Source organism: Dipodomys spectabilis, unplaced genomic scaffold (genome assembly GCF_019054845.1).
Source record: "Dipodomys spectabilis isolate Male_0828 unplaced genomic scaffold, ASM1905484v1 ptg000043l, whole genome shotgun sequence".
In the NCBI taxonomy this organism is placed as follows: Eukaryota; Metazoa; Chordata; class Mammalia; order Rodentia; family Heteromyidae; genus Dipodomys; species Dipodomys spectabilis.
Window position 1 is genome coordinate 6948247 of NW_024870720.1, and position 13309 is coordinate 6961555.

General features: G+C 39.3%; 2 protein-coding genes across 2 annotated transcripts in view; one reads left to right on the plus strand and one right to left on the minus strand.

Annotated features, from left to right (window-relative positions):
- The window catches only part of Fam114a1 (family with sequence similarity 114 member A1), a 61739-nt gene that overhangs the window by 10427 nt on the left and 38003 nt on the right, over nt 1–13309 (plus strand). The window contains exon 3 of the mRNA XM_042678179.1: nt 7725–7812. Within this exon, the coding sequence (XP_042534113.1) occupies nt 7725–7812 (88 nt within the window). The remainder of the gene's footprint in view (nt 1–7724; nt 7813–13309) is intronic.
- The window catches only part of Tmem156 (transmembrane protein 156), an 88504-nt gene continuing 84610 nt past the window's right edge, over nt 9416–13309 (minus strand). Inside the window, exon 6 of the mRNA XM_042678182.1 lies at nt 9416–9468. Within this exon, the coding sequence (XP_042534116.1) occupies nt 9458–9468 (11 nt within the window). The 3' untranslated portion in view covers nt 9416–9457. The remainder of the gene's footprint in view (nt 9469–13309) is intronic.

The window sequence follows — 13309 nt, forward strand, 5'->3', positions numbered from 1 at the left end:
AATTAAAATTTTACTATTATAAGTACTCTCATAAGCTCAAGATTGTAGACTGTCACCAAATACTTATCTTCCTAGAAAAGAAGGAGAATGTTTAAGAATTGCAAAATTACTATGAGAGGATAAAAAGGCCTAGAGTCTGAAGATACACCTTGGATCATATATCCATCTAAAAAGATCAGAAAAGTGGTGGTTTTTTGTACATTGGAACTTAAATCTAAACAAGCTGCGGTTTATTGCTTCCCATAGACTGTGAAACCAAGTCTCTCCACCCTGAGTGGAGAAGAGGCCCACACATAATGTCTTCCCATAGACTGTGAAACCAAGTCTCTCCACCCTGAGTGGAGAAGAGGCCCACACATAATGTCAAAAACACTGAAATCAACTATTTATCAACTGAAAACCACACTGCCAATCCATACACCAACACTAAGCCGTCACTTATCTTCATGAAGCTGAGTGAAGAAACCACCACCTGAAAGTAAATAAGAGTTTGAAGAAGTTGAAAATAAAGCAGAGAAGTTAGATCAAATAAATAAAGACATTGGAAGACACACGGAAGATTAAACCAAGCGGACTTATAAGAGTTCTTGGACTCTGTCAAAAGACAAAACGTATGACTGGCAGGAATAGATGAGGACAAAGAAATAAAAACTAAACAGCAAGAATCTTCAATAATAAAATGGTAGAAAAGCTTTCCAATCTCGAGAACGAATGTTACCCATGTGTCTGAGGCTAGCAGAATGCCAAATCAGCAAGATCAGAGAAGGAACATCCTTAAACTCACCATAGATTATAGTAAAAACACTCTCTCTACATATGTATGTGTATATATATATGTATATATATGTATATATATACATATATATATGTAAAAGAATACTGAAAGCTACAAAAGAAAGAAAAGTAATTTACGATGGCAATCATGTTAGAATAACGGCAGATTTCTCATGAAGGGAGGGCAAGGAAAAACATAGATTAGCAATAAATGCCAATATAGACTACTTTACCTAGTTAACCTATCAAAATTGGTTGTGGACTAGAATTATCCAAAGTGCTTGTTGAAAAATTCAGATTCCTAGGCTTTACTCTGAGAGATTATTATTTAAAACATCCTACTCCACTTCTGACTTTTTGGTGGTTAATTGAAGATAAAAGTCTCATAGACTTTTCTGCCCAGGCTAGCTTTGAACTGTGATTCTCAGATCTTAGCCTCCTGAGTAGCTAGGATTACAGGTGTACACTGGTACCTCTTCTTAAGAGGTGAAGAAAAAAGATGTACAGTAGAAACCAGATGAGTTTTAAAAAACACTTTGTTGTGATTTTTATTTGTTACTGTCTGACAAAATGTAGAAGGTAGGAAATAGAGAAAAAGAAATAGAAAAGCCAGGAGAGGGACAATTAGCTTACCCAAGCCCAGATGATTCGGCTCTATCTAAATACTTTGTTTTTTCTAAAACATACTTCAGCCAAATTATGTTTTGTGCATAACAACAACTACTTGACATTTAATTTCAACAGTTAGTGTTCAGTTTATTAGGACTACAAATTTAAACAATTACTTCTTCCTTCAGTTTTATATTCGACTCATAAATCTTCAATTTAGAAGTCTAGTAAAATTGAACAGTTACCATCCTGTGGTTTTAAATTGATCTTTGGTCCTTTTTACAAATTTAAACACGTTCAAACATCTTAAACTGCATTTAAATGTGTTATATATTCTATTTCCTTTTAAAGTATCTCATTTATCTCAGTATATAAAGTGTTGGTTAGTACTTAATAGTGGCTATAAAGCTGTTAAAATAAATTTATACTGTGGACTTAAAGACCTCTTAAATGTTATGATAGTATGCATAAGCTTAGGAAGATTTCAGCTTAAAGTCCTAAGTCTGAAAATTCAACTATTTAAAGTGGTTTTCAAAAGTTGTCTGTCTGTCAAATTCCATAAGTATCAGTATGATAGAAAAGACCCAATGTGCACAAAATATTAATAGCAAAGCTTTGATGCTTCAGACCTTACTATATTTAATTTTTAAATCTTCTCAGAGTTGAATGATATATACTTACCAAGGAAGAAGATCACTTGAAAATAACAGGCCATTTCCTGCCAGATATTTTGACAGATCTCCACTCAGAAAAACTCATCCTCCCTTATCATACAGAATAGCAGTGTCATGAGTTATGAGACTCGAAAAAGGTTTTGTCTCTGTGAGACCAAATCACCCATAGGTCAAATCACCTACCTTGAGGCAACACATTTATAGTACCTAATTCTCAACCACTCAAGGAACAGGACAGCCAGTTGATCTAAGCATTAAAGACCTTTGCATTTGATGGAATTTCTAGATGTGTAAACTATTTTGTATCAAATGGGACCTTTGAACCTGAAAGCCTAAAACACATAAGTTCTTTCATTTTGCTGGGAATGAGACCCGTGGTCTCATGCATGCTAAGCCATTACTTATTACTGTTCCTATCACTGAGCCAAACCATCAGCCTCAATAAACGTATATTTTAGTTAATGAAAAAGATCTTTAGATCGTATAATAGATACATAGATGCATTTACTATTTATAACTCTGAACTTGATGGATTTCTGCATTTTTCATCTTCTTTGGGCCATTCAACGGTTCTAGATGTTTAAAAGACTTCTAGTTGAGTTTTAGATATCCTTGACCAATCTATGTCTGATTCCCTGTTACAGACAGTGTGAGATCGATCCTTCTTCTAAGAGTGTATGGGGAGGAAGAAGAAAGTTGAGAGAGTTCCCATTTGATGACTTTTTCTTTCTCTGTGAGTTAGAACATAAAGCTTTCTGTTTTAGAAGATTTGAGTTCCATGGCAAGAGGAAGATGAGAGAAAAGATTTAAAATAATTATATTTGCTAATGGAAGATTTGACTTGATCCTTGTTACCTATTTTATAGTTCCATGTGTGACATTAAGACCATTTAAAGTGGAGATGATATTCGCAATGAGATACATTTTTAATTCTTGTTTAATATTTAGTTTTTGTATTAAGAACATTTAGTTAGTTGAATATTTTCCTTTTTAAAACTTTTAAAATTTTATTGTAAAGTGACATACAGAGGTGTTACAGTTACATAAGTCAGGCAATGAGTACATTTCCTTTTGAATAGTGTCATCGCTACCTCATTCTCTCCCAGTGTTTCCCTTCCCAGTTTCCCTTCCTCTCAAGTTGTATAGCTCATTTCCAACATAGTGTCTAGTGGGTTTCATTGCTGAATTGGTTCACCCTTTGTCCCACTGTGTCTGTGCCTCCATTTCTCTTCCCTAAGTAAGATAAACTTATATACAAGTCAAAAAGTAGAGAAATAAAAAACAGCAACAGAAAAGAATAAATCAAAGAAAAAAAGGAAAGGCAAAAACCCCACAAACAATATAATAAAAAAATAACCTCTTGCTTCCATTTCTTGGGGTTCTTTTTTATAAGCATCATTTTATATGCTCATCTGCAAATAGCTATTGAGCCTTTGTGATCCTCTCCTAAGAATATCCACCTTTGTTCTCACTGTGCAAATGTTTAGACTGCTGTTTAACTCATCATGTCCAATGTAATTATTTGTCTTTTATTATCTATTGGGTTTATTTGTAGATTTATAGGCATATTCTTTGGTTACAAATAGTCTTTTCCTTTTTGATGCTACTGGGGTTGAACTTGGGGGCACTGAACTTGTTAAGCAGGTGTTCTACCACTTGAGCCAAGCACCTGGCCCTACGTTTTGCTGATTATTTTGGAAATGAAGTCTTTTTTTTTTTTTATTATTTTAAGTAGTTGTACAAATGAATTGCCATTTAACAAAACAGCATATGAATACAATGCTTTTTGATCAATATCAGCCCTTTCAACATTCTCACACATTCCTCTCATATCCACTCCTCTCATTCTTCTTAATTTTGTGGAATATACATTGACTTCTTGACTGCATTCTCCCTCTCTTCACCTCTTCATGTGTCTACCCCTTGCCGGTTGATCCCACCTCACTCCCTTTCAAGTACCTGATTTCCTGGTGTTTATTTTGCTGAACTTTGACTTTGCCTTTCTAAGGAATTACACTATTTGAGATCTCCCTTGAATCTACTATATTTCAGTTAATACACTTGTATATACTTGTATACCACCCAGTGTATTTACTTACAAGTTTATAAGCTAAACACAGCTTATACATATAAGGGAAAACATGCAGAAGATGGAGTTTTGTGGACTTTTTTCCAGGCTCCAGCAGATCTTCCCTTCTGAGCCGCTAAGATTACAAGTGTGAGCCATGGGTGCCTGACTACCTATATTCATTGTAGCTGATGAAGAAGTCCCAGGTCAATGTCAAAAGATATTATTAATAAAGTAGTAGAGGTAGTCACTTATTACATAGCAAAAAATTCTAGATTCATTTAACATTTGTTTCCATTTGCTAGTCAGTTACCAGCTGTCAGAACATATTAAATATTGTAAATTTGAGTCAGAAGCTGTCACCCCTAAGGGTATTAGCTATTCCAAGTTATAGATAGTGTTTTGTCTTGTGGAAAGATGGTATTAATCCTCCTTACATTTGTCTTCATGATGGTATAAAATTACCAATAGATGCATTGCTGAATGAAGTAAATCAATGTAGACACCATAAATGAAAGCAGACAGTCAGAAGTCATGAATATTTCCATTCTTGTTAACGGGTTTCTCATTGCTTCTAGACAGAATGCAAGAACGACAGCCAACTTTCAAAGCTTTTCACTCCTTAGTCTTAAAAATGAAGTTTCTTGTTACTATTACTAGAAAAATTTTATGGAATATATGTTAAGTGCAAGAGACTGTGTTCACAGCTTTGTATCAATTACTTCTTTTAATCTTTATGGCAAATGTGAGGTTGCTGGTTCAAGTAGTTCATACACTTCCACATCTTATGTCTTGTAATGAGGAAACAAAGTCTTCAAAGAGCTTGACTAACTTGTTGCCCTAAATGGCAGAACCTGGACTCAAACTCCGGGGGGGATGGGAGGAATATAGTATACACACACACACACACACACACACACACACTTTTTTTCTGGGTTGGGGAGTATTGGGGGTTGAAGTTGGGGCTGTGGACTTGCTAGGCAGGCACCCTACCACGTGAGCTATGTCCTAGTCCTCTTTGCTTCAGCTTACTTTTTAGTTAAAGACTTGTGCTTTCGCCCAGACTGGCCTCAAATCACAATCCTCCCATCTCCCCTTCCTGCATAGCTGAGATAATAAGTACGAGCTGGCTCGAAGCAACTTAATTCTGCAATCTTTTCTATTAACCAGTTCTCTCCGCTAATGAATGTTTTTTTTGTGCTTATTTGGTTAATCAGTTGGGAATTTAGTTAGTGCAATTAACTCCAACCCAACATATAATAGTTCCTAAATTGCAGTTTATATTTTCTCACTTTATGGAAAGGATAAGGTAGACAGCTACTCACATTGGTTTAGTGCTTCAGCAGAGCCATGACTAATGATTGCTTCCTTGTCCTTTTCCCTAATGACAACAAAAACAACTGCTTGAATTTCAAGCATTGAATCCACCACATTCAGGGAACAGGAAAGGAGAGAGTTGGCACTAGCCATAACTGTAATTTATCATAAAAGCAAAAATCCTCCCCATTTGTTTCATTGGAGAAAAAAAGTTTCATACTGCCACTGCAAGGATGGAAAAGAGCAAGGGAGAGGGGAGCTAAGAATGGCTGGTGGACCACACTTGGATCAAAGTTGTTGAATCCACAGCTTGTGGGAACTTTTCACATTCTCCTTTACTTGTCCTGGGGCTTGAACTCGGGTCCTGCACACTGTCCCTGAGCTTCTTTTTGCACAAGGCTAGCACTCTACCACTTGAGCCACAGCACCACTTCCAGCTTTTTCTGTTTATGTGGTACTAATGAATCAAACTCAGGGCTTCATGCATGTTAGGCCAGCAATCTACCACTGAGCCACATTCCCAGCCCATTACTTCTTTCTTTCTTGAGTGAATGGAGTGGGTGAGAAAGCTGATACACTTTATGTAGTATTTTTTCTTGCCTTATTTGCTAGACGTGTTCTTAGATAGAAGGAGAAACTTGTGGTTCCACAAATTGAGTCAGGGCTCATTGGATATAAGAAACAGAAACTAGCCGGACATTATCATGGTTCATGCCTATAATCTTAGCTACTCAGGAGGCTGAGATCTGAGGATATGGTTGTGAGCCTCACAACCAATTTAATATTTTTTTAATTTTAAAAAATAGAAACAGAAACTAACACGCAGCTAACTGAAAAAAATGGATGGCGAATTTTAGTCATATATCCAACAAGTATTTATCAAGCACACATTATATTCTAAGTACTCTTTAAGCTCTTTCAGTGAACAATTTTTGTATATGTGTGCCAGGCCTGGAACTTGAACTCAGAGTTTAGGGGCTGTCCTCAGATTTTGTACTCAAGACTAGCATTTTGCCACTTGAGCCACAGCTCAACTTTCAGCTTTTTTGTTGGATAATTGGACATAAGTCTTACAGGCAGGCTTTGAACCATTATCCTCAGAGCTCAGCCTCCTGATTAGCTAGGATAATAGGCTTGAACCACTGAGCACCTGGTGCAGAATGTATGTATGTATGTATGTATGTATATATTCATTCGGGCTTGAACTCTGGGCCTGGGCATGTCTCTGAGTTCTTCAGCTCAAAGCGAGCGCTCTATCACTTGAGCCACAGTGCCACTTCCAGTTTTCTGGTGGTTTATTGGAGATAAGAGTCTCACAGACTTTCCTGCCTGGGCTGGCTTTGAACTGCAATCCTCAGATCACAGCCTTCTGAGTAGCTAGGATTACATGTATGAGCCACTGGTACCTAGCTCAGAATATTTTTTTAAGTATTAGGGATTCAAAAAAGAAAAAAAAAACAAAATAAAACCCCAAGCAAGACTAAAATCAAAGAGGAGTACAGTAGAGCATCAGGAGAAACTATACGAGATTCAGACAGCCTCTCTGAGCATCTCTCCTTCATTCTGGTCCATCTATTTTCTCTTAGTTCTTACCATAGTACGTAGAACAAGGTGAGCCCACAGAAGCCCAAGTTCTCATCTTCTCTTTAAGCTAACAGTGCAGGTTGAAACACAGACGCCCTTGGTCCCTATTTCAGAAGCCTAGGGAAAAGAATTCTAATTCCCCCCAGAATGCCAGGGGCAATCTTACCCCTGTGCATGAGACATGGAATTGCAGGGGCATTTGAGGGGGACAGACAAGCAAATGAGAAGAGTGTCTACCTTGCCCAGTTCTCTGTGGCTGTGAGGTCTTTTCCTGACTCTGTCCATCATCCATGACAGGGCTGCCTGCTGAGGCTCCACAGGCTTCAGCCTAACTCTGCCTTGAAGATCACAAGTGTTTTGAGCTTTGTAAGAATTGGCTGGTCAGGGCTGATTCTAGCATTTCTGAATCTCCTTTGTGCTTTCCACGTAGTTCTCACCTTGTTTCAAACCAAGTCCTTAGGAGCAGACACTGCTACTGATTTGATTCCATTTGGTTCCAAAGTATGTATTTTAGTGTTGGGTTAAGATATTCTTTTATGATTGATCTAAACCAGTGAGATATGGTTGTTAATGATTAAAAACAAAACAAAACCTACTTCTCTTTGTTTCAAACCCATGGGTGTTTTTCCACTCAGGGCTAAACTGAATTGCTGACCTGCCACTGATCTGTGGTTTTTTGGTTTGTTTTTTCTCTACAGGCTGTGGATTCCCCTCCACCGGGAAGAAGCTGGGCAGGCTGGGGCTCCTGGGGCAAATCTCTGCTCTCATCCGCATCTGCCACAGTAGGTAAGCACTGGAACGAAAGGCTTTATTGGAATAAAGTTCTGAAGCCTAACAGGGTGTGACATGTTGACTCATTCATCTGAGGCTCAAAGTTGCCTTCGACAGGTTGGTGCCACTAGGAGTGACCCCCACAAGAGGATGAGGCCAGTGTTTCTGCATAGCTGGCTCCTGTGCTTTGAAGGAGTCGTCTTTCAGAGGTCCTTGGGGGTGGGGTTAACAGAACTCAATTCCTTTCCATTACAGGACAGAGGTCTCCATTTCCTTGCTTACTGATCAGTGGTCACTCTCAATTACAGAACTGTTCTCAGATACTTCATCAAAGCCAACAGGAAAATCTTTCTCATACATCATGTTTCTCCTTTGGTTAGGGCCTAGTATTTTATCAAAGCTTACCTGATATGTTCAAGACCACAGAGGCTGAACTCTTCTTTTTTTCCTTTGTGGGGTAGGGAGCGGGGAGAGTGGTCCTGGGGCTTGAACTCAGTCCCCGAGCTTCTTTTGCTCAAGGCAAGCACTCAACCACTTGAGCTGCAGCACCACTTCTGGCTTTTTATGAGTAGTTTATTGGAGACATTGGAGTCTCAACCACTATCCTCAGATCTCAGTCTCCTAAATAGCTAGGATTACAGGCCACTGGTACCTGGCTGAGCTCTTTTTTGGCGGGGGGAGGGGGGGGGAGTAACTCAAATTCAATTGATTATGAACTTCAATTACATCTGAAATGTATGCCTTTGGGAGATCCTGTAACCCTGTCACAGCAGTGAAATCCTATTATGTACCTAGTACTACATACCCTTCCAAAAGGAAGGGGATCCTATAGGATGGATATATACACCTGAAGACAAAGATCTTATCTCCTCAATACTGCCTACCACACATCTCTATTCTCTTGGAAATCCTAGTCTGCTCTACCACCAGTTCTAGAAACTTCATCTTTTTTTTTTTTTTAATAGCTCTGCCAACATGCTAGAATTGTGAAAAAGGAGTAAAACTTGAATTTACTATTGTACTCAAAATGGCAAAGAATACTTGAGGAAGATCATAGGAACTTTGAAATATACTAATGCTAAGAATCCCTGTGATTTAACTTGGGAAAATCAGATCCTGAATTTATTCACCACTATGCATCATCAGTACCCCAAAGAGTACGGTAGAAACACAGCTGGATCCATTCTTAAATTGCAAAGGTATATTTAGTAGACTTCATGTGTTATGACTTTGCATGATAACAGTAGTCAAAATAATAGCAATATGCACTCTAAAGCTAGCTACCTATCTTTGTGGACCTGATATAGGAATGAAGCCATGTATTATAAGAAGAGATAGCCTTCATGGAATCCAAAGCTGGAAACAGACAAAATGTCTGGGAGTCTGACTCCCAGAAGGTAACAGGGAATCACTGCCTGAAATAGGGGTTGGAATGAGGTCAATCATCTGTGAAGAGAAATGTTAGAAAGTTACCAGTGCCATCCTTGATTGTCATCTATGTTGAGCTGCTACCTTGATGTTGGGAAAGCTAGGGACAACTTTCATTACATTCAGACAGCTCGTTGATCCCAGAGCTTTGCAGTATTAACAGTTTCTCATCACAGGGCAAAGAGACTTATTGGAAAACAGTACTCACAACAGTAGACAAGCTCTTGAGGGTTTATAAATTGCCTGTGGAAAGTAAAGAAAGAAAATAAGCACACATTCAATTGCAATTGATTTCCACTCAGAAACCTTATGTTGCCCCCAGGGTAATTCCAGTTGCAAGACAGGAGTGCACAACATACCGTCTTTTAACAAAACACAAAGCTGTCAATGGAGCACTAAAAATAGGAGCCAAAACTTCTTACAATTGTTAAAAAATAACAGCAATCACAATAGTTGGAGCTATTTAGAGTTCGCAGGAGAGTAATTGGAAAATGAGAACATCTGAAAGGTGGTCCTGCCTTGGAATGAGCAATGTTCCATGAGTTCTAAGCCTGGGACCTGGGTGTAAGGGCTACTAATTTGTCATCACCAGAGATGGTCACTACCTAGCGATACCATGCACTAACCCTCTGAGTGACTCAGATTGTTTCTTTGGAAAAGTTTGCATTGAGAAATTTTGAAATCTCCTTCAACTTCTAGAAATGATGATTCTATAGTCTATGGCTACATAGAAAAAGAAATAGATACTCATAACCGTTCTGCCAGATAGAAAAAAATGCAAAAGGTTGATTGGGCCTTCTGTGTTTCCTATTTTCTCTTTTCACCAAATATGTTGACCTCAAGGCAAGGGGAAAACGAGAAGTGACCTTTCTAGAACATATATTGTATTTCTCAGCCAGCAGTTGCCAGACTGGTCTTCACTCTTGTATTTAGCCCATCCTAAGATCTGATCTTCTACCATCTAGGCCTTTCCATGAGTTCATAAAATGCAATAAAAATCTGCATTATTCCAGATAGAAACCAGTGTGGGAAATGTCAAAAATACAGAAAAAATTTTAAAAAAACTTCATGACAATTTCAAAATGATGCTGTGTGCCAGCCATGTCCCCTCAAGCATCTTGCATGCTTCGCTTACACTTACATTTATTGCTAAGCTATGTGGTAGATGAATAATAAAATTAAAGTTGATCATGCTGAAACACATACAAGTGTTCCAAAGTCAAACCCTGGGAGTAAAACAGAGCAGTTTATTTCTAGATACAACCAAAGGTTTAAATGTTTATTTGAGATGGTTGTTTTGACAATTTTATGAATCTAAACATCTCATGCAAGAGGACTTGAGGTTGGAGATATGGAATATATCTTATTGTACATTCTTTCAAAATTACCATTCCTCCCCTTTCCCATCATCTCCTAAGCTAGACATTTTTTTTCTTTCTGCACATTTCAATGAAACTTCTACCAGGTCCTGTCAAAAATGATGACAGTGTTCATTACAAAGAATAGCTAACTTGTCAAAATAGCACTGCCGTGAAAACTGCTGTGTAAATCACTCCCAGTAGCTCATGGGTTCATTTTGGAAGGCAACATTGCTTAACAATGGGATGATTCTCAAGAATCATCAGTACAAAAGCTAATAGGACTGGTACTTGGAGTTTGGCCATAATGCTTTGCAATCTATACATAGGCCTAGGGTTAATGAATTTCTGCTGGGCTGTCAGCCAAGTATCATCAGTTCAGTAGCCTTTGCTGTTAACTGACTGTGAAGGTCATCCATCTTTATGGAAAGGAACAACTTTTACAACAGGAAGGTGCCTGGTTCCTTTTATTCACCACTTCATAGTTTGTTTTAGTTAATCTTGACAGCCTCAGCTACATATTTTCCTAAACAGCTGCCCTCTACAACGTGTGTGTGTGTGTGTGTGTGTGTGTGTGTGTGTGTGTGTGTGTGTGAATTAAGTACTAGGGCTTGGACTCTGGACCTGGGCACCGCCCCTTAGCTTTTTCATTTAAGACTGGTGTTACACCTCTTGAGTCACAGCTCCAATTGCAGCTTTTTAGTTGCAAACTGGATATAAGAGTCACATGAACTTTTCTGCTCAGGCTCACTTTGAACCAGAATCCTCAGGTCTCAGCCTCCTGAGTAACTAGGATTACAGGCTTGAGCCACTGGCACCCAGCTGCTCTCCACATTTTTTCTTTAATTTTTAAGTTTTATGTTGAGCAATTATACAAAGAGATTTCAACCCAACACATCAGATTATAAATAGAATGCATCTTGATCGATGTCAACCCTTACATTATTCTCCCCCAACTTTCCCAATACAACTTTTTATTTTACTTATTTATTTTTTTGGGTCCGGTCATGGGCCTGAACTCTGGGCCTGGGCGCTGTCCCTCAGCTCTTCAGCTCAAGGCTAGTGCTCTATCACTTGAGCCACAGCGCCACTTCTGGCTTTTTTTTTTTCTGCTTATGTGGTGCTGAGGAATCGAACCTAGGACCTCATGCATGCAAGGCAAGCGCTCTACCACTAAGCCACCTTCCCAGCCCAACCGGTACAACTTTATATAGTCAGTTGTGGGCTTGAACTCTGGGCCTAGGTGCTGTCCCTGAGCTCTTCAGCTCAAGGCTAGCGCTCTACCACTTGAGCCACAGTGCCACTTTTGGCTTATTCTGAGTAGTTTATTGGCAATAAGAGTCTCACAGAGTTTCTTGCCCTGGCTGGCTTCAAATGGCGATCCTCAGATCTCAACTCCTGAGTAGCTAGGATTACAGGTGTGAGCCACCAGCACCTAGCTTCTGTAGTTTTAAAGCACACTTGTCCCAGCCTCGTAGTTTTGCTGCTGGTCCTTTGCAAACATGAGTTATATGTTCAGACACTTGAGACAAAGGCCCTTCTCTAGTGGGGTTTACATGCTATTGGAGGGTAGTAAGTAATAAACAGTGCTCATCATGGCCAGGAAAGTCATATAGAGTGCCAGCAGATGGCAGGTCTATAAAAATAAGTTAAGTGCAACAGGATATGAGGAGTCAAAGGCTGAGGCAGGAGGATAGGGAGGTCAAAGCCAGCTTGGGCTACATAACAAGGCCTTGTCTAAAAAAAATACATTATAAAGGAGGTCCTACCTGTCCCATAAGGAGCTTGGAGTGTGGGATGATCCTTTAGAGTGACCTGTCATTAACACAGAGCAGAGCCTTTCTAGCACAGGATGTCTGTTTGACCAATCATGGTAGCTCAGCCTTGAGGGGACTAACTCCCTTTGGCCAGCCACCAGGCCCAGGGAGTCTTGGATTGAGAGGTGTCAGTAGGCAGCCCTTCTGGCACCAGGGGTACTTTGTACTGTGATCCCAGACAGTTCACAACACCCAAGCTGTCAGCATGCATGTATACTCCAGGTCCAGAGCACTACATGGAACTGTGTGTGTACTGTTTCTTCCTGAAATGAATCACAAGAAATAGAGTTCTTACTTTAGGGGAAAATGGGGGAGGGGAGGGGTTGAGAGGGGAGACAGGTCTCTCTCTCTCTCTCATTTGGTGGTAATGGCACTGAAGTTTGAACTCAGGACTTGCTCTTGCTGGACAGGCATCCTTCCACTTTAGCCACACCTCTATCCCTTGTTTATTTTAGTGTTGTTTTTCTACAAGTAGGGTCTTGCTTTTGCCTGGCATTATGCTTAGACCATGATCTTCCTATCTGTACCTCCTGCACTTGGCATTACAAGTTTATTCCCCCCATCCACCTTTATGAGAACAAGGTGCCACTATGTAGTCCAGGCTGGCCTTGAATTTATGGTCTCCTGCCTCAGCCTCCTATGTGCCAGGATTATACGTGTCTGCCACAATGCTCAGCTACTTTTAAGGTTTGTTTGTTTTTTTAAGTCCTGTGGTTTCATCTCAGAACCTCTTGTTCTTAGATGTCTAGCTTGCCTTAGAAGCCAATAGTGTTTTTTGAAGCCTTACTTTTTCCTTTTTTCTTATAAACTCTATTGTCAATTATGTCACTAGATGCTATCTACATAGAAAGAGGTCTATCTACTGTCTGCTGTGTTTGTTTCTGTAATTTTTGGATTTGCAAATGTTAT